This window comes from Lepidothrix coronata, unplaced genomic scaffold, assembly GCF_001604755.1.
Source record: "Lepidothrix coronata isolate B3197 unplaced genomic scaffold, Lepidothrix_coronata-1.0 Scaffold288, whole genome shotgun sequence".
Classification (NCBI taxonomy): domain Eukaryota; kingdom Metazoa; phylum Chordata; class Aves; order Passeriformes; family Pipridae; genus Lepidothrix; species Lepidothrix coronata.
The window spans coordinates 583,150-604,480 of record NW_016690468.1 but is presented as its reverse complement, the minus strand read 5'-3'; the positions used below and the strand labels follow the sequence as shown (position 1 = coordinate 604,480).

The 21,331-nt window shown below is 42.8% G+C and overlaps 1 protein-coding gene across 9 annotated transcripts in view; it reads right to left on the bottom strand.

Moving 5' to 3' along the window:
- The window catches only part of RABGAP1L (RAB GTPase activating protein 1 like), a 227,419-nt gene that overhangs the window by 52,917 nt on the left and 153,171 nt on the right, over positions 1 to 21,331 (bottom strand). For 8 of the 9 annotated variants that reach the window (XM_017836913.1, XM_017836919.1, XM_017836914.1 and 5 more), the window contains one exon: positions 6,938 to 7,066. In XM_017836913.1, the coding sequence (XP_017692402.1) occupies positions 6,938 to 7,066 (129 nt within the window). Of the gene's footprint in view, positions 1 to 6,937; positions 7,067 to 13,367; positions 13,978 to 21,331 lie in introns of those variants that run through there. The other variant, XM_017836921.1, reaches the window with a different exon arrangement.

The following is a 21,331-nucleotide window of genomic DNA, read 5'->3' as shown; positions in this document are numbered from 1 at the left end:
CTCATTTAATTTGTCGAAAATCCAATGAAATGAAACAAATGTTCCATCCCAACTGTTCTCTGTGCTACACTGAGAGTGAATCACTGCTTTTTTCCCCCAAGCCACTCCATGCATTAGCCATTAGATCTGGATTACTGGAGCTTTCTGGAAGATAGAATCATAGAACAGAATCACAGAATCATGGAATGGTTTGCGTTGGGAGGGACCTTAAAGATCATCTCGTTCCACCCCCTGCCATGGGCAGGGACACCTTCCACTAGGCCCAGGTTGCTCCAAGCCCCGTCCAACTTGGCCTTGGACACTTCCACGGATGGAAGTGTCTCTGGACAACCAAACCAAACCAAACCATAGTCCTGATCTGTTTCCAATAACTTAATTTTTTATTCTGTAGTATCTGCAGAAATAAAATAACCACAGCCTTTCTGAGAAGGACATATATGAGAAAGGCTGATCAAGAAAGACAAAAGGCAGCTTGATTTTTTTTTTTGCTCAAATGCAATCACTTCCCAACACATGTATTCTAAGATTTCTAAACTTAGAAATAAAAGATCATTCTCCTTGGGTGCCCTGAACTGCCTTTAGACAACAGAGCTTCTTCCTCCACTGTTCAGAGGGAAGAATAGAGTTTCTCATGTCACAGCAATTGCGTTCTAAAACAGTAAAGACATAATACTCTTCAGGGTCACAGACAACACAGAGACTTTGGTTGGCAAGGGTCGTGCCTTGGCCCCTGGGTCTTTTGTATGAGAAGAAACAGATTTCCTCTGAATTCCTCTGGTGCTGAGCTGCTACCTGCTTCCTCAGACCTGGCCCAAGAAAGCACAGGGGGATTTGCACCTCCAGGGAGATTTCTCCATCTTTAGCCTTAACAGTTTTGCTGATGCTGAAGACAATATCAAGGAACAGTTCTTGGCCAGCATAAATAAGGGGCACAGAGCTCACTTCTGCATCTGTACTTTTACCTACATGTCTTCTCCACAAAATGTGAAAGCCTGTGGGTTTATTCCTCTTAATTACAGTTTTAAGTGCCCATCCTGGGACCCTGCTGATCTTCCTCTATGGCCTCTTTTTATCACCAAAGTGTCTTCAAAAAGGCCATCATTGTACTGTGAGAACAAGAGGTGTTGCAAACCTGCCTGGCACCATCATCACAGGCTTTCTCCATAGTCAAACCCAAGGCATCCCTCAAGAGAATCAGTTACCAGGTTTGTTTCCTTGAAAGGAAGAGAGAGCTGAGACTTTCTCCTCTAAAGAACAACTAAGCTGAACACTGTGCTGTCAAGAGGAACTCCAGACTCCCTGCTACAGACATACAGACCACTGTAAAACTGTCTGTAAGATGCTTTAACGTGTCACCTCACAGGAGGTGACTCCATGCTCCAGCCAGCCCACACCTGGGATTTAAGTGTGTCCAGTTCAGCTTGGGAAAAACATTCACTTCCTTTTACGCCTAGAGCTGAGTTATTTTAGACACATTCTGGCAAAGGTGCCAAGATGCCAGAAGACAGAGCTGTCAAACAGTGCGACTCCCTGCCACCTTCATCTCGTGCTCTCTGTACTATTTTCAGAATCAGGGATGGAAAGGAGCTGTAATTCATCTAGGGGAAAACCTTAAGCCAAAAGACCTTTTGAAGATGCTTTCCTGCTTCTGTTTGGAATGGGAAACATCTGTTATCCTGGGAAGTCCTGACTCCTGATGGCACCAAGGTGAACAAGGCAGATTTAGGTGGCCTGTTGGACCATGGAGCAGCTTTCAGATGTCCCTCGCCTTGCTGAATGAAACCACTAATAATTTGGGCAAACCCTTCACGATATACACTGTGATACAACTGCTGGGGATACAGACAATAAATGTTCCAATCCACTTTTCCACCTCAAACTTTTATTTTAAAGATCCTTACCTTCACACTGCTCTTGTGGATGTCATTACTTACTACATATGCCAACAAGTGACTACTACAATATTTGTACTCAAGTTGAAAAGCTAATTTAGATGGTTAAAATGTGATTATATTTAGCTATCAATAGCAAAATCCCATTCCTTTCCTACTGATGAAAAATTATCAATATACCTGATGTCACTTACAACGCCAATTCAGCACAAATGAAAAAAAGACCAAACAAAACAAACAAAATAAAACAACTGAACAGTTTTACTAATGCTTAAACACCATGAAAATATAACATCACTACTGGGCAACATGCCTGCTCACTGGAATAATAACAATTATAAGTTTAAATAATAAGCATTCCAAGCTGAAACTGTTGTTTTAAATTAACAACATCCCTTTCTACCCTGTTAACGCTTATTACCAAGCTTACAAAAATATTTAACATCCAACCCCTCTTCAGGCACTCTCATCTGATTTCCAAGTGCTGCCTCACACCACAAATCTGAGCAGAACTAAGGGAGCTGGAGCTGCAAAGAGAACAGGCATTAAAAACCACGACCCTCCTCACAAGGACAATTGGATTTGCACCTCGGAGATAACGGAAGAAGGGGAATTGATCACTGGCTTTCATAAGGAATCACACACAGCCACGGAAGGGGCTTCTACAGGTCCCAACCCAACCCTTTTCAATTTGCTTTGGCCTTTTCTTGAGAAGTTGATAAATGAGCAATTTTTCCCCTGTTCTTCATACTGGAAGATTAATCAGATACACCATCAGTAGAACCAAAGGAATAAAAGGCTTGTACAGTCTCAGGGCCTTTCTGCAGATCCCTCCTTTGCTTTTCTGCTGCATTTGTGTTGACTTATAACAGCAAAACCCCCAAGTACTTGGATAACTACACATATCTACAGATAAGCACAAAGAGAGAGAATGCTCTAGAGAGGAGAGAGCAAGCCAGCTATTTTTACTCCTGTGCATTGAAACTCACATAAATCAATACATAAGTCCCTGTTAAACCATGCCTGCAAAAAAGCACTTCCAGATAAACCAGCATTAGAGGTGTGAATGAAGCCAGTCACCCACATCAGGAAGGTGTGAGCTTCAAACCACCACTCTGAATTATAAACATTTAAACAGCAACATTATAAAGTAAATCTGCTTTAAATCACTCAAAGAACAATTCTGGGATGAGAGAAAGCTTAGTAGAGCTCCCCCTGCCGTAGCCAGTTCACTCCCCACGGTCCTGGTGCCAGCTCCAGCTGTGGCTGCACCCAGGGGGGATCCCCACCCTTTGTCAGTACAGTGACAGGTGACAAAAATGTGTGTGTTTGCTTTGCATTGGAAAAAGGCACCGTTTTTTCTCAGGGCCATTTGCTCCTCTCAATGAAGGTGCTGAGAGCAGTGGCCTCCACGCTGCTGGTGAGCCCGATTTCCTCCACAGAGGGGGGATTTACAGGATTAGGGAGGAGCTTCTCATAGAAGAACTTCAACATTCCAGGTCTTTCCTGCCACTGTTGATGGTGAAAGATGAGGCCAGGAGTCCCTGAGCCAGGTAAGAGAAGGTGTGATTACAGATGCTGCCCCATAACAGAACAACCCTCCCTGCAGGTTCCTGTGTATCCCACCCCATGTGTTCCCCCACCTTCACTGGGCACAACAGGAACACCCCACAGGGAACTTCCCAGGATCTCCCACCTACCTGTCTGCTACACTCAACCTCAGGGCATTCCCAGGCTGCAGTGGAACACATTCTGAACGTCAGCTCTGCTCCATTTCCAAATGTCATGGGACACTCACAGAGAAACACGCACAACTCCCTGATCCCACCTGACAACTGGCAACCCAGGAAATTTTCATAGGCATTCTACATTTTTCAGGCATTCTACACCTCACCTGCCTGAAGTCAGTGCAAGAACAGAGCTGACAGAACTCTTCCATTAAAATCCAACACCATTACAACTTCTTTAGGACACATGGATCTCTACAAGAGAAACTGCATTACCAGATCAAAAGGCAACTGAGGCAGATTTGGTGAGTGTGCAGAATCTGTCGGCTGTTTTCATAAAATAGCATCATTAAGATCAACCTTCATTAACCTAAAATAGGCTTTTTATTCATTCATTCATTCATTTATCAAATTGGGCTTCCAGACACACAGAAAAACTTACGAAATTACTTGAGAAAAAACACCAACTAGTTTTAAATTTGCCTCCTCTGGAACTTTATGTAGCTCAGCTAGAGCTCAAGGTAAAAAAAGCAAGCAAGGAGAGATGGATTTTTAGTACATGTTAAACTCCTGTTTTGTTTTGCAGTAATGCAGGAGCAAAATAAACACTAGAAAAGATATAACAAGGCTATGAAACCTGGCCACACCACAGTTCTGTTTTCACATTTTTGTGCCTCTGTAATTAGCTTAGAAACCCAAAGAAAATCCTCCCTGGCACTTAACTGTGTGATATTTGCTCTAAAAACATCTGGTGTTTAGTCTATAAATACTAATATAGCCCAGAAACAGTGGAAAGACTCACAGTGCCACATTCATGCAGCACAAAAAAGCATAGTTAAGGGTCTGGTTTGGGTGTTTTTGAACAGAACAAGTTTTGCTGCATTCAATAAGACAGACAAGTGCTCTTCATCCAACCTCTGCATTCCCTGGGACTTTGGCAGTGATGGTTATCAAGACTGTAATTTCCTGTGTGAGCATGTCAACTCCTGCAATTATTTGCACCTGCTGGTAAATAAATCCCATGGTTACAACATCCAATTATAGAATCACACGGTAGTTGAGGCTGGAAGTGACCTCTGGAGAACGTCTTGTCTAAAGCACCCCCCTGAAGGCAGTGACTGCCAGCAGCTGGCTCAGGGCACTCTGTCTTCTGACAGAGATTCCACAACTGCTTTGGGCAGCGTGTTCCTGTCCCTCTCAAACAGTACAAAAAGTGTGTCCAAAAGCCAGTTTATTGTCACCAATTACAAGGAACCTAAGGCACGGGGAGAGCTCTGCAGCCACTGTCCCTCACCCTCGTCCCACACCAGTAACGCCGGTGTCAGGGAGCACAAGGCCATGGGGATGAGGGCACCTGGGACAGAGGGAGTGCAAGTGAGTGAACACAGAATCATTTAAAATGAACATCACCCTCCCTCCAACAGGGTCTTGCACTGAATTTCCTCCCATTAAGTTCCTGAAGCTTTTTGTTTTCTTTTAAATACCTCACCACCTGTGTTAAGAGTCTTTGGAGTATCTTTCCTGACTATGACATTAATCCTGACAACAACCTGGGCTTCAGAACACCCTCCTCCATGAGCTCAGATGTTCTTAACCATCACAAGATGCTCAGGACACAGTTCAGATCCCCTGCTATGTCTCACAGTGAATGAGGGATGAGCTGTGTGCTCAGTGAGTGAGCAGAACCGAGCTCCCTAATTACACCAGAGCAGGGCGTTACTAACACAGCGGAAGGTGACTTCAATCTTCAACTTTTTCTTATCCCTGATAACCCAGGTCTTGGCTCTGAATTCTCCCTGTTTTTCAATAATTCCCACTAATCCTCTAATACGCAAGGGAGTGCCCTGATTCCACATCTGCTGCACTCACCTGAGCTTTTCTTTTAAACACCAGAATCCAAAATGTGTGAGATCCTGTGCATGCAGTGGATTCACAGTCAAACCTTTCAGCTGCCTTCCCTTCACATCACACAGTTCAGAAATTTAGTCTCTGCTTTTAACAGGCCCCAGGTGCTGAACCCACCCCCTTTGCTCTGTGCATCTCAAAACACTTTCCCAGCAAAGCACATCACAAACACATGTACCCAGTACTGACTGAAAAATTAATGACAAATAACAGCATGTGGCACAGAATATATTGCATGAGAAAAAGAGAAAGGCAGGCATGAGAAAATTGCAAATATCTCTTCCAAAAAGTACCACGAGAACTTCTATTTTAACCACTCATCAGAAAAATACACATGGAGTAAAGGACATAAAGATAATTCTCCTGTATTGGGTAAGTCCTTAAACTACTCATTTTTAACAGCCAAGCAGAGCACTAAATACTAAACATGAAACTGCAGCCTTGTACTCCCAAAAATTCCTTTCAGCAGCAGAATTGAAATCCAAGTTCAATTTTACTAAAACCTTTGCACAGATCTTCTTTTTCCTGGCTGGAATCACAGCCCATTCTTTCATAAGATCAGTGTTTTAACTAGAAGGGAAAAACCCCTTGATTAATAAATGATGAAATTAAGCAGCACAAAGGAAATTAATAAATTGAGAGATAAAAAGAGGCAGGGTTAGGTGAACATTCTTCCTGGTGAGATTTTCTCAGTGCATTACTGGACCACACCAAACGTGCATTTCCCATCAGTGCTCACACTCCAAGAAGGAGAAAAAACACTTTTCTCGAAGATCAAACATTAAGTCCATCCACAGCTCTACGTATTCCAACAAAAAAAAAAATCCCAGATCTTTCAAATGACGGCTTTATGAACCTCTACAGCCATTTTAAACAGATTTCCACCCTCAAAACTTACAGTCAGGCTCCCCTAATTTGGTTCCTGACAAGTCCAATAGTTCTGGTCCACATGTTCAGAGAAGCCTGACTTTTGACAGACAGCCAGCCTTGGGTAGGGTAGAATATGAACACATATTCTGTCTTGGTAAGCTTGATATACAAACCCTAATTCAACTCTATCATACAGCAGCACTTGGCAAATAGCTTTTGAGCAAAACAAATCATATCTGAGCTTTGGCTGCATGATTACAATACAGTGATTAATTGGTTTAGTGTAATCACTGCTTATAAATCAATTAATGAATTAGTGAATTCTGATGAATGTTTGTTGATAACGCATCATTTTTCTGTTTTAATTATTAGGTTGTGCCCAAGCAGACAGAGGGAAAGGTCAGAGATTCACTTTGTTCAAAGATAAAAGGTGTGCACACAAACATACATAAAAAGTAATAAGCTAATGATTTGACATCTTTATTTTCCACAGTTTCCTGCATGAACCCTGGGCAAAGGAGCAGCAGTGAGGTCCACCCTTACCTTAATGTTGCAGGCTTGTTCCATGAGTCTCCGGGCGTTCTCCTCAGCTCGGTACCTCTTGGGCAACTGAACCCTGAAGAATTTTAAAGCTCCTTCAAAATCAGCTTGTAGAAGGTCCTCTTTGGAGGTCTGCAATTAAACACAGGGAACTACAGTAAGCCCTGGGAACGTGCAGCCACTCTCTTTTACTGGGTTTATCATTTACTGTGCACATCCCAAGCCACCAATATTCACATTAGCTCAAAACCATCCTCCTTGAAATCAGCTCTCTAACCCTGCCTTGTAAAACTAACAGAGACTAAAGCCCATCCAAGGAATCCCAGGCAGGGCAGCACAGAGGATTGCAACCTGGGAATGGATTTTATCCTTCTGTACCTGCCCGGTGAGAAATGATTCTGGCTCAGCCTGTCAGGATGTCAGTGAGGAGAGAAACAAAACTCAAGCAAACACCAAAAACCTAAGAGAAATTATAATATTTTCTGGAAAGCTTATGCATTAGACCATTGCTGATTCTCATAGTGCTGCCTTAGAAAGACAATTTGTGTGTATATATATATTTTATATTTTTTTAATTTTTTTTTTTAATATATATAGGCACAAACATGAAGAGCAGAACATATGACTCATACGAGGCATCAGCAAGTCAATGTGCTGGAGTCTGTGACACAATTTCTCAAAGAACACCGTGCCAGAAAATGTTTTACATGCTTATTTCTACATCTGCCACAATCCTGCACCTCTCAGTGTGGGATCAAGCTCAACAGGTCAGAAAATGTTACACATGGAGCATTAATCCAGTTCTCCCACTGACGGAGCAATTCAAAGGGACAAATGTATTCACCCTAGGGTTACTCAGACCTGCCCCAAGAGATCCAGCAGGTATGACATCCCAAGCCTTGGGATAGTTCCTTTAAACAGTTCACAGAAGCTGAATGTCCACACAAGACATTTAGGGCACCATCTCAAAAATGTGCATGTCAAGGTTTTTACCCAGCAAGGGTAAACAAATCTGTGTCAACACGAAGTGGAGACCTTGTGTAACGATCTCACTGCAAGTACCTCAGGAGCAGCCCAGGCACATTTGGTTAAGGTTAATTGCTGAATTAATTGCTCAAGTACCACCACCACCATTTCCATGTGGGCATCCTCCGCTTTCTCAGGAGTAACACTCTGTGTTAATTTTTTGCCTCATTTCAGGCAGTAAGTATGTTACATACATGTAGTTTTAAAGTTTAATTCATGTTTAATTGATGTTGTTAATCCACTCAGAATAACAGATTCACAGGATGCTTTGGGTTGGAAGGGACCTTAAAGCTCATCCAGTGTCACCCCCTGCCATGGGCAGGGACACCTTCCACTAGCCCAGGTTGCTCCAAGCCCTGTCCAACTTGGCCTTGGACACTTCCAGGGATCAAGGGCAGCCACAGCTTCTCTGGGCAACCGGTGCCAGGGCCTCTCCACCCTCACAGGGAACAATTTCTTCCATTTATCCAATCCAATCCTGTCCTCTGTCAGTTTGAAGCCATCTCCCTCATCCTGTCACTCCAGGCCCTTGTCCAAAGTCTTTCTCCAGCTCTGTTCTTTTCTTTCCTTAGAGTTCTCCCAAAACCTGTTTGATCCTCCCTTCATTCACTGCCAAGGAAGCAGCCGGGTCATCCCTGGAGGGACACAGGAAAAGCTGCCTGTGGGATGCCGATGAGAAATGTTCAGCTTCCGAAGCTCTCCCATCTGATCCTGTCCACGAGCACTTGGCAGCAGCAGGGCTTGGCTCAGTGAGCCGAGGCCGGGGTGGTGCTGACGGAGAGCTGGGGCACTTGGTATCCGCTGAATCAGATCCAACACCAACTGCTCCTGCACTGCTTTTCCTGAGGTTAGGAATGCTTTTGCCACACCTGAGGCCAGATCACCGTTTCACACTCCCGATGGGCTGGTTTTAGGATTCTCTGGAAGTGTCAGAGAGTGGTGGGAGCACCCCCCAGCACCACAAATCCAGCTGGAAACCAAGCACTTCCAGGTGGAATTCAATGGATAAAGGTGGTGGAAAAGCAGTAAAGGTTTCATAATCCTGGAATCATTAAGGTTGGGAAAGACCTCTAAGACCACTGAGTCCAACTGTTAACCCAGCACTGCCAAGTCCACTGCATAGATTCTTCCTAGAGGTCTTGACCAGGCATTTTTATTTTCATTTTGTATTTAATTTATGTTTTTTGTTAAATTAGCAAAATGCATTTAGAGGTTTGGAATTATTTTAGAAAGCAGAGAAGGAAAAAACTTTTAAAAAGGTAATAATCAACAATTAAGTAGCCCTGTCAAACTTCAGGACCGCAGATGTACCTCATCTTTATGTCCACAGCACTTAATTTAAAAATAAACAAGAAAAAAAGATGGAAAGAAAAAATTATAAGGCAAATTATTATTATTATAAAAGAAAAATTATATTCACATATAATTGTCAGAAAACAGAATTATATGTAAAACATTTAAGTCTCCCAGGCCCCTGCTTGAATCTCTAATACTATTTTAACAGTCCCCAACAAATTACTCTCATTAAACTGTAACTATAGACAATTTTGAGTTCTCAACCCTGAAACATCTGTAGAAAATCCCACAAGATCATGGAAATAAGAACTTCTCTGACAGAGTTTGCTGAACTCATCTTGTAGTTACGAAAACTGTAAACCATCCCATTGTTGGTTAAATGAGTGGTGGAGCCCAGACTTGTCAGCTCCTTCTATGTTTTCATTTCCTTAAAATAATCTGTTGATCAAAAAATTAGTTTCACTATTAAAATCACAAGGGAAAAAATAAAAATGGAAATTCTGGCATCCCAGGATTCACATTTCTTGACATTTTGTGATTTTAATCAATAACTCATAAAGACATCCCCAGGACCTTTTGGCAGCTCTTTGAGAGGCAGAGATTTGTACACCCCTTGGTTTGTGTCACTCAGCTCCTGGAACTCTTCAACAGCTGATTTCACTAAACCATCTGTAAGTTTAATGAGCCAATAATTAAAGTTTGGCAAGTGCATTTCATTTTTGTGCACTTGGTGACTTCATGACAGTTTTTATTATTCTAGATGTAATTTTTAAATAATCGTATTTTTGGTTAAAATCTATTTTTAATCCCAGGCAAACAAGGAAACACAGAGAGAACTATGGTCAAAAGGCTCAGTTTACCTTTGAGGGTTTGACTAAATATGTCCCCAAATGTCCTTCCCCCATCACTTAAGTATTTCAATATATTCATAAAATTATCTTATACGGATGAGTCACAACCAAGGGAAAGCCCTTTCCCACAAGTTCTAACAAAGCTTTCAAATATAAAGTTGCCTTTATATTTGTTTGGAAAAAATGTAAATGTTCAAGAAACAGGAAGAGAATTTGAGAGACTTAAATGATGTTTATTTTTAGATTTTTTAGTAAATAATGTTACTGCTACATTCTCAAAACTATTTAGGAAATGTGATTAAGACAAAGGACAAAGCCTTGGCTTTTTTCTTTAATTTAATTTCTCTGTCTTCTATTATTATTCTGCAGCCTCATTTATTACTGACTGTATCAACTAAAACTCCTATTCCCAACTGGGAACTCATACGGCAGAATAAATTTTGGAACAACCACACTGCACTTCCTTAATTTAATACTTCCTCCTTCATACAGATAAAAATCACTAATTTCCACAGAATTTTACATATATATTTAGATTTTTTGTAGAATGTCAGTGAGCATAAACTGCCTGTTTCACACTTTAATGAACATGTGTCACGAACGAGGCCAAGTTAAAGGCTGAAAAGAGTCTGGCTGTGCTTTGCTCTACTATTTAATTTGCTTCTAGGAAATTCAAAATGTTTAAAAGGATCCTCCAATTTTTGAGAACAAAATATACATACACATAATATAAAGGCATCTACTTCTATCTGTTTAATGCCTGTAACACACAGATGCGGCTTTAACTTCTTCAACAAGATGTACAGTAAAATCAAGGCTGTTTTTGTCTAACCCACTGCAGTGCTGCATGTTGCACGACTTTGCTCTGTGCTGCCCTTAAACACGAGCCACAGGCCTGACCAGCTGCTCAGTGACTCCCAGAGGATGATCCTGACCTTCTGTCCTGGATAAACTTGGGCTCCAGGCCTGGAGAAGTTCAGTGGATAAAGCTAAGCTGCCACAGTAACATCAGCACACACTCCTAGGGCAATACATCAAATGAGTCCTTTACTGGCATCCCCTATGCCCAGATATTATCAAACACGTTTTCCAAATCACATCCATGCTCTGTAACACACTGTTTGGTACAAAAGTGTTATGGGAACAAAGCAGCTCTGGGTTTGCACACGATGAGCTGAGACCACAAACATGGCACTAATCCTGTGCACACCCAGTAACATCCCTCTGCTCAGCAATTCACTCCTGGTTGTTGTAGCTCCAGACTTAAAAGGCAAAGTTCATTCTGCCACACAAAACACTGATGAATGCGGGCAAGAAAATCTCCTGGCTTCACCCACCCCTGGTCATCCTAAAGGAAATAAACCCCCCAGGACCAGCGCTGTTCCACTTGTCCATCAGCACAGGAAGCTGATGCAGTGAGGAGGTGATCAGATTTTTTTTAAGACTGGCATAAAGGTTTCAGATGATATTTCTCACCTCACACTGCAATGGCACATACTCTGCCCCTCACAGGCATTTATTTCCAAAATCACAGCAGAGAGAGAAGCTTATGCACACTCAAAAAAAAATAAATCTAGTGCTTAATTTTATGAAATGCTGAGGTTTTGAAGTATCTTCAGTTCTGATTAAAGCACAAATTCTTGGTCCTCAGAGATTTCTCACTTTTAAAATATTATGAGAAACACGGTCTTGCCTCTCTGCAAAGGGTGTGTGTCAAAAGGGATGTATGTCAGGAGAGGTATATTTAGCTAATAAAGCCTGACAGGGAATCACATTGATTCCACAAGTCACGTCTCTCTAACAACACAAGGACTATTTGTATTATTTTGCCTTTTTCACCCTCTTTCTTTCTTTTTTAATAAACAATACTATGTCATCAGCAAGGCCAAGCTGCCTGGGAGAGGAGGGCTGCGAAATTCCCTGGTGTTCTCCATCTGGAGGGCCAGATACAAAGGCTGATTAAGTCAAGTGAACAAGACCTTCCTTGGAGCTCATCATAGCACAGTTCAGAGTCATTTGGCAGCCCTTGCTCAAGAGACCAGCAGCAATATGGGATATAGGCTGGATGAGTGTTGTGGTACACTGGGAGATAACTGGAGTAATGGTAACACACCCAACAGCTCAAACCACACGTTATCGGCCCCTGGACTCAATTCTACAAGTGACTGTAGGTCCCCAAATCCAGCGGAACTTTAGCAGTCATCAAAGAGTCAGTGAATTTTTGATTTTTATCTGCCACCTCCCAGTGCAGGGACATGTTGGTCCAACTCGCCACCTTGTTTTTACACCAAACAGGTTACAACACGCAGAGCACGTGCATTTCTGGGAGCACTGCAGAGACGGAGTCGGGAGTGCAACGAAAATGCCAGACAGGTCACTGTGTATAACCACAATATGGGCTTGGGAATAACGGAAAGGCACAGAGGAAATGGGGGGGATCAGGGAAGAACTGTCACACCAGTGGATCACACCAAAATGCCAGGCCGGTGTCCCAGGCCATGGAGTGAACGACCCTCAGAGCTGCAGCCAGGAGTGGTGACAACAGCCCCGAGCAGACCCACCCAGCATCAGGGCCTGACTCCTGGGTTTGCCACTGCTCTGTGGCTCTGAGGCTGCTCTTACAGCAGGAGAAATGGCAGAAGTGCGTTCTCTGTGCTGTACCGTGCCACACCGACTGCAGCCCACTCCACACACTAGCAGCATTTGCTGTGATGGATGAAAACACCCTTAACAATTTATCTCCCAGAGCATTCCACGCAGGTATTTTCAACTTTTTTACACGCTGTCAACTGTCTTTTCAAAATGAAGCACAGAAACAGTCAAACGCCTAAAGACATCAACACAGCTTGATTTTTGATGAATGTTCAAAGCCACCCTTTGGTGTCACAAGTGTAAAATCTGAAATGCTGAGCACTAATGCACTTTGCATCAATACCTAGAAGTCGACTGGGCATGCTGTTTATCTGGAATGTTTTCAGGACTGAGAACAAAAGCATTCACGGCTTTAGGAAAGATGTTTTTTTATAATGCAGCCCTGGATCCCTCGAGCTGGCTAAGGAGTGGCACTGGTCCCCATTAGCAGGACCAGTGTCCAGCACTCCCGACCTAACATCAAAAAGGACTCTGTGCTTAGGAGATGGATTATGAGAAGCCAAGAGGAAAAAACAAGAGCTCTCTCACCCCTCCGGGGGGCAGGGGCAGGGTTGGGAGGGAGGATGGCAAATTCCTACAGAATTAATGTCAAGAAAAGGTGATCTCACCGCAAGCAGCCGAGGCACAAAGAGGCGATGCCCCATGCCCAGAAGTTCCAGCACCCGACACGCATATTCATTCACCAGCTTGCTCCTCTCGTCGTGCATGTCCTGGGACTTCTTGGCAGGAGGGGTGAGCTTGGCAGCTGGGCTTTTGCAAGGCACCCCTTCTTCCATGAGCAGGAAGTAATAAGTATCCAGAGTGAGGAGAACAGGCTTTGTGAACGGCAATTTCCAAAAGTGCAAGATTAGGAGAGCCAGCCTCCGATCCCTGGAATGGGCTCGGATGGCCGCTCCAGCAACGCCCCCCGGTCTCTCAGGAAGAAGGGAAAAGCATCTTTGCTAAGAATCGAGGAAAAATATGATCCACCGTGTTGGCTCAGCTAGAGTCTGAAGGAGATTTGAAAAACAAACCAGAGAGAACATGGATCTAAAAAATGCACGTAAAAAGGAGACAAATGGCACAGAATGAGGGCAGGGAAGGTGGGCTGGGAGCAGAGCAAGGGCGAGCGGGGAGGGCTCAGTGTCCGTGAGGGTGTGTGAGAGCCGGGAGCAGCGCCGGGAAGGGCAGCACAGCCCGGGCAGTCGGGAGGCTGCACAGAGAAAGGGATGAGCTCATTGCAATCCCAGCTCTGTGACCAGCGCTCGGAGCATCAGCGAGGAAGGGGTGGGAAGGAGGGGGTTGGGAAGGAGGAGGAGGAGGAGGAGGAGGGGGTGCCTGGGCACCGGGAGCCTCCTGGGGAAAAATGCCGTAATAAGAAGCCAATGGTGAGCGGGGACAGCTGGGCTCCCCCGCCCCAACACCCTCCATCAGATCCCTGCGAGGGGCTTGGCTGCTGAATCCCGGCTCACGGCACATCCACCGCATCCTCCAGTGCTCCAGGGTGGGAGGAACGGGCCTCCCAGCGACACAATGACTACATTCCATGGGCTTCTGAACGATGACAGGCTCGGGGAGATAGGGCAGGACACCCCCACCTTCCCAGGCGGGGAAGGGAGAGGAGCAAAGCCCTCGGGATGGGGAGAGCAGCCCGGGCGGCCACCGCCCGGCCGTGCACAGCCTGGCCAGGGCGGGATTAAATAATTCAAACGGCGCTCGTTTCCAGCACCGTGCTGACGACGGGCAGAGAGGGAATGATGGCAGCACACATTTTTGAAGGGATTCTAGAAACCTGCTGCATGTTCCGGAGGAAAATGCAATGATGTCACACCTGGAGCTGCCTGGCATTGCTGCCGTGCAGGGAACAGCAGAGGTGCCTCTGCCATCTGCTGCTGCTTCATGTCACAGGGCTGCATTTTACAAAGTGTGTCTTCATGCTCCTTCGTTTTTGAGCTGCCTCATCATAAAATGGGATATGCAACTGAACAATACCCATTTCCCACTGGAGCTGACAGCAATATTCCATACATTTCTAACAAACTGAACGGTGGTAATTTAAAATATTGTGAGGAGCTCTACAGATCTAAACCACATTAATGGCAAACAAATGTATCTTTAGGTCTAAAAATAATTTGTCTAATGTATCAAGAAAAAACATATTTATATGAAAAACATCCAAAGTAAAAATCTGTAGCATGGGGTCATTGAATTGAAATAATAAACATGTTCAGGAGTAGTTAAAATATGAAAATCATTTAAAGTTATGGTGAACAAGCCTAGGTAAGTACTGCAAAAAGCAGAGAAAATTAGAGAAATAAACGAATTACTTTCAATCTGATAAACAACCCATAGTGAACTCCCTTCAAATACCAGCAAATTTGCTTGGATTATCACCAAAGTAGCTCCATCCCTGCAGGTCACCTTGGCCCACAGTGACACGAAGCAGGTGGGAAAAGAGTTAAAGCAGAAGTCACAAGTCAAAGATGACAGGTGATGCCAACTGAAGACAACTAAAGCACCTGTAAATGTGCAGCAGTGAACAGGCTGTTTGATACAGGTGGTGCTCTGAAAGCTGATTTAAATAGCTCAGGTTGCAAACCACTGTTTTGTAGATGAAAATCTGCAAAGGCTACAGCATTTTGGGTGCTTGCTGAGGTCCCTGTCGAGGGAAGCCACGACTCGCTTCAGCAAAAAGAAGCCACAACCAACACGAGTTTCATTCCAGTTTAAGACTCTGGTGAAGACTGTGATGGGAACTCTCCCATTCTTCCCAAACTCCCCACACACGCAGTTCCAGAGACTGTGGTTCATTCTCCAGTCTGTTATTCTGCCCAGCATTTATCCACCACAGGTTAAATCACCAGCTCACCAGATTTTGTTTGTAGGGTGAAAGGGAGGAAAGGAAAGGAAGGAGCTTTGCCTGTTTTTACTGAATTCTAATTTAAACACCTGCTGGTAAACATGATATTCTAGAAACATCAGGTTCCATCTTCTATATACAAATGGAAACATTGCTCAAAACACTAAAAGGAAGAAATAAGAGCCTTATACTAAGGGTATTGGGAAGTAGGTTACAGAACTGACCAGGAGCAGAGTCAAGAGTGACCTAGGGACAAAACAGGCAAGAGGACAGATAATTCAGAGCCCTGTCCATGCAAAAAGCCTTAAATTCTTTATTGCATAAGTCAGACTTTAATCAGCTAATAGCTCTGATCCTTACAGAAATTCAGGTTTGGTTTATTTTGGTTTATTTTCACTAAGGTCTAGGCTTAAGAAAAATAGAATTAACTGCTTATTAAATAAAGTCTTTCGAACCCGGGTCGCAGCAGTGAGAGTCCTGCACCCTAACCACTAGACCACCAGATCCCCCCGGGCAGATGGAGCTCGTCAGCCCTGTAAGGCAATCCATCTAAGAGAAGGTCACTCTAAAAACAAACCTACGTCCTGAGACCCCTCACTGCCACTGTCCGAGTTTCACTCGGCCCCGGCAGATGAACCTCAGGATTAAAGGGTGGGCTCAGTTCAGCACACGCTGTGTCTCACCTAAAAAATCCACTGCGCAGGCTCGAAGGGTTAATGACCTTTCCCAAATCTTCGCTCGCGAAGACTGGCCATTATTTATTAAATAAAGTCTTTAATTCTAGAAAATTATAATAGGATCTAATAGTTAGAAGCTAAAACTAGATGAATTCAGGTTATAACTAAGGTGCCAATTTTTAGGAATGAGGAAAATTAACTACAGGATTAGCTTCCCAAGAGATGTGGTCTACTACCAGTATTACAATTTTTACATCAGGCCTGGGTTTCTGTTTAAAAAGAGGTCTCTCAAATCCAAAAACTTCCAAGGCTTGATAAAACCTCCCTTAATTATCAGCTGAAATCCACTGTTCTGTGTTTGTCCAGGAGCTGCTTTCACACAGCAGAACAGTGAACCCTCATTAACATTTTTATACTCCCTACCATTCTTACTTCCACATTCTCTCTTATTTTTGTCCATGTCAGACCAGGAACTGATTTTTCCTTCAGGTAAACTTCACAACTCTTATCCATAACACTGGATTGCTGTCCCACATTCTTTAGAAGGGCCTAAGTGAAGTGAACTTGAAAACTAAAAATGGCCCAAAGGGCAGTAACTAAGTAGGATATCTGAGGACAAACGTGTTACTCCTGGTTTGATTTCCATGTTAAGGACTATCTGAACTTCAAGTGCAGTTAAACTCTGTTCCTGGGCTTCCTATCCATGAAATGCCTGTTTAGGTGGTGCTGATGCAGTTCAGAGCTGCTCAGACATACACAGTTGAGGCCCACTGAACTCAGAAGTGGCTAATGCCAATAAAGTCTCAAAGCAAATAAAACCATGACTTAATATAATCTGTATTTTCTGAATTCTTTAGCAAGATACCAAGGATCTCGATGGGGGGTCCTTTACAAATATTAAATCTCTGTATTTCAGTGAAAAAAATGACTGACTTGGAAAAGCTAAATAGACTAAACCGGAATAACAACGAGGAAGTTCTCCTTCAAGCTTATTCCTATGAAAGGGTAAGGCACTGAGCACCAGAACAGCTCTGAAAATCCATACAAATGATATCATAGCCACAATAAGAACTTGACCTCTTACCTTATCAGACATTACTTTGTCCTTTCTGTTCTTCAGGGCTAATTACAAGTGTGTAATCTGGATTTAGCAAAGTTTACATCTTGATCGTTATGAAGAGAGAACATGATAAACCAACTAATGTCCATAGCAGATTCTCTGCTGGGGTCTGTGAGAGAGTGAAGGATGAGGTGACAATGTCTGCAAATGCTCCTAAATTATTCAGGGAGTTAAAGACAGGGGTTACAGTAAAGAACTGCAGAAGAACCATAATAAGAGACTGAGTGACTGGGCAACAGAACACTGAAGGCAAGTTGATCCAGATAAATGTAAATTGATGCATATGGAGAACAGCATCAATTTTCCATGTTAATGACAGACTGTGAGCTGACAATTGCTACTCAGGATGGAATCTTGGGAGTCACTGCGGAGAGTTCTATGAAAATACCGGCTCAGTGCACAGCAGAGGTGAACAAAATGCACCAAATGGCAGGAATTAAGAGGGAAGGAACAGAGATTTTAACAGAGATTGCCATTATTCTGCAGGGTGTGTTTTCATCTCCGATATTATGCATTACTCTGGTCCTCCCATCTCAAAAAGGAGGTAATAGAGACAGAAAAGCATTTGGGGGGGGATAAAGCTCATCAGAGGCTTTCAGAGGAGGAGACAAAAATAGACTATGGTTATTAAGCCTGGAAAATAGAAGTTGACGAGAGATATGTAGACTTATAAAATCCTGGGTGGTGTGTGAAGAGATACTGTGTCCAAAATGCCTCCCAACACGGGACCCTGACGTGGAAGTCATAGGTGACAGCTCAAAGCAAACAAAATGATCATTCAGATGAGAAAATCCCCGCAGCTCCTCATTTTCATGTGTTTAAAGAGCCAGCAGAAAAACCCATGGAATAACAATCCATGCAGAGTTATTAAACATGAGACACCACTTCTTTCTCAGAGAGTCTTCAAGACACAGACTGCCAGAGGCAAAAGAAAAGAGCATTATTGCCCTGCTCTTACAAGTCTCTCCCATGAATCCACTGTTGGCAGTGAGATACTGGGGTAGATAAGGTACAAGTGTGGTCTGGAATGACTATTTGTATGTTTTTATTTACTTCAATCACATGCTCCTGAAACATTTTCCCACAGAATGACAAGATTTGCTAGGTACATGGGACATACACATGTATTACATAATATTAGAAATAATAATTAATAATAAAAATAATAGTATGGAACCCTGAAAACACTATCTTCACTTTCCAACATCTAGAAATCACCAATAGACAATATAACAGAAGGAATCATCAATATCTAGAGGAGCGTTCAGTGCTGCTAAAGAAATGCAGGTCAACAAATTTCATGTTATTTTCTCTGCTATCAGGCTACTCTTCCTTGAAAGAAAACACGTCTCCACCCTCAAAATTCAAAATTTATGGTGAACATTCACCTAATAGAAATTGTGCTGATTTTAGGTGTGAGGAGGAGATCAAATGGGCTAAGATATTAACTGGTCAGGACAGGATGGATTTTCAGCATGCAGATAAATGTGGACTTTTTTAAAAATAGAAAATTGGTTCTATTAAGGTTGGAAAATCAGTAGTCTGGAAGTTGAATGATTCTCGACATTTTCAGGCACAGATTTCTGTTTCTAAAGAGATCATATCCAATACGTCACCCAGTCCTGGTTTTTGGGGTAGGGGAGGAATTCTTCAGCCCAAAAAAACCTACAGCTTAAAGACATCTTCAATTTAGGAACCAGACATACAAAAACAGTGATCTGAGAGACTCTTAAAAACTGAATTTCTTGCCCTCTGCCTAATGCAGAAGGCCTTGAAAAGAGAACAGCTGGTTCTCATCTCCAGCACCAAAGAGCCAGGATCCTCTTCTCTTCCAGAAGTGTCAGCTCTTACCCTGGGATCAGCTACACAGAGAGGCTATAAAAAATGGGGTATAGATATAAGGAACATATTTTTCTTGCCTTAGATTCTAATGTGGACGCTTCTGGTTCTCTTGGAAAGAGCTTTCTGAAGATATAATGCACTCCCAGAGTGGACTGAGCCAGCTCCCCTGGAATCAAACCCAGTTTTGGCTGGAAAGGAGCCCTGTATGTCACTTCACCCAACCTTTGCCTCAAAGCAAGTGCTGACTTCAAAATCAGTTCAGGCTCCTTGAGCCATTGCAAATGCAAAGAAAGAACAGAGCGAGAATGAAACAGCTGTTTTATCTCTTGGATACCAGACATATTACCTACAGACTCAGTGCACTTTTCATCTGATACCTCTCAAAAAGTTGTAAGAACTGTCGCAATTTCATTCCTGACTCTAAGACAATTAACATGTTTTAATTATCTGCATTGACAATATGCAAGTTTTACTGATGGGCAAAATCCAGGAGGGGTTAGGTCAGATGTTATATCCAAAGAAGATAATTAAAGGGAAAAAAGAAAACCTACAATTCACTGTATGTTCCTTAAGAATTGAAATGAAAATGGATACAGAAGTGCAGCATAATTTTATTCAGAATTTGTGCTCTTATACAAATCCCCATCTAAAGAAGAGAAATAGTATTTGTGGAACCCTTTGATTATTGAAGAATAATATTCCATACAAATATAAGAGAACAACACAATCCTCAGTGTTATCAGATGAAGCGACTTTTTAGAACTTAGGAAATACAACATGAATACAGAAAACTTATTGTGACCTCTCTTAAAGATCCTGTCACCTCTAAGAAGTTTACTGCAGATTGGAGGTGATGCAGAAGAGAATGACTGAGATGCTCTGGAGTTCAAGAACACTGAGAATATTGGTTTATTTAATAAACACTGTGAATGGTCTCTACAAACACTTCAAGGTGATAAACACCAGTGTGAGTGGTGCTGGAAGGGGACTGTTTGAGTTGAAGGACAGTGCTGATGTAAGAGTAGCTGAGGGTAAAATGATCAGTAATAAATTTACACAGGATAAGGGAAATGGGCTTCCACCAGCAACACTGCTGCTGTTACTGGTTCTGAAATGGATGTCATGGCACATAATAGAGCAGAGAAGCAGTTCTTGGGCCCAGGAGGTCCTTTTCAGTCCAGATATGGAATGAAATAAAGATAACAAATAACCCTCCTTATCCAAGATAATGTTGACACTTTTTTTTTAAAATCTACATCTGCCATCCCTGCCATTGTACTTGGGATGCTGCCCCCCAACCTCTAGGGCACAGAGTGACACAAACAGCTTTGGGACTGAAAGGTGCCACCAGAAACAGCCAATAACTACAGCTGTCCTGTTTGTGTAATATACTCCTTGTAACATGCAGGGAGGAGTGTCAGAAATCATAAATCCTGTCAGAAATGCTGTTCATGTTCACCTGACTTCAAGGAATGATGTATAAAAGTACTGGGTTTAAGATATTATATGTACTGAAGGGAACCTCTGTAAGACAACAAAGCACTGGCTGGGAAACACAAACAGCAATAAACACATCATCATTTCTCCCTATTTTCTCCCCATTTTCATTTGAATATTATACACCTTCCTGATCAAAACTCTGCCTTTCATCTGGTGTTAAGCAACATATTTTTAACAGTCACACAGCTCAAACCTCCACAAGCCAAGTGTTGAGCTTATATGCTATGAATCACACACTCGATGAGTAGGTGAACCTTCAGAAAGAAAAGTTTGGATATGGACCTATTTTAAAAGCCACTGGTTCACTCTTGCATTTCCAGTGACTGTGCGCTCTTCCCTGCCTTTCCAGGAGTTACCAGCCAGAACAGCAGTTAATCTAGAGCCTGAATTCTCCACAATCACATATTTTAATACTTGCCTCAGTTTGATAATTCCAAAACAAAGCATGCCTTAGCTGGTTTTGCTGAGTTGCAGGATCAGAAACAAAATATTTAAGAATTAATCTCTGTGACCAGTGACAGGACCCAGGGAAGGGCTGGAGCTGTGTCAGGGCAGGGTCAGGTTGGATGTCAGGAGAAGGTTCCTCCCCCAGAG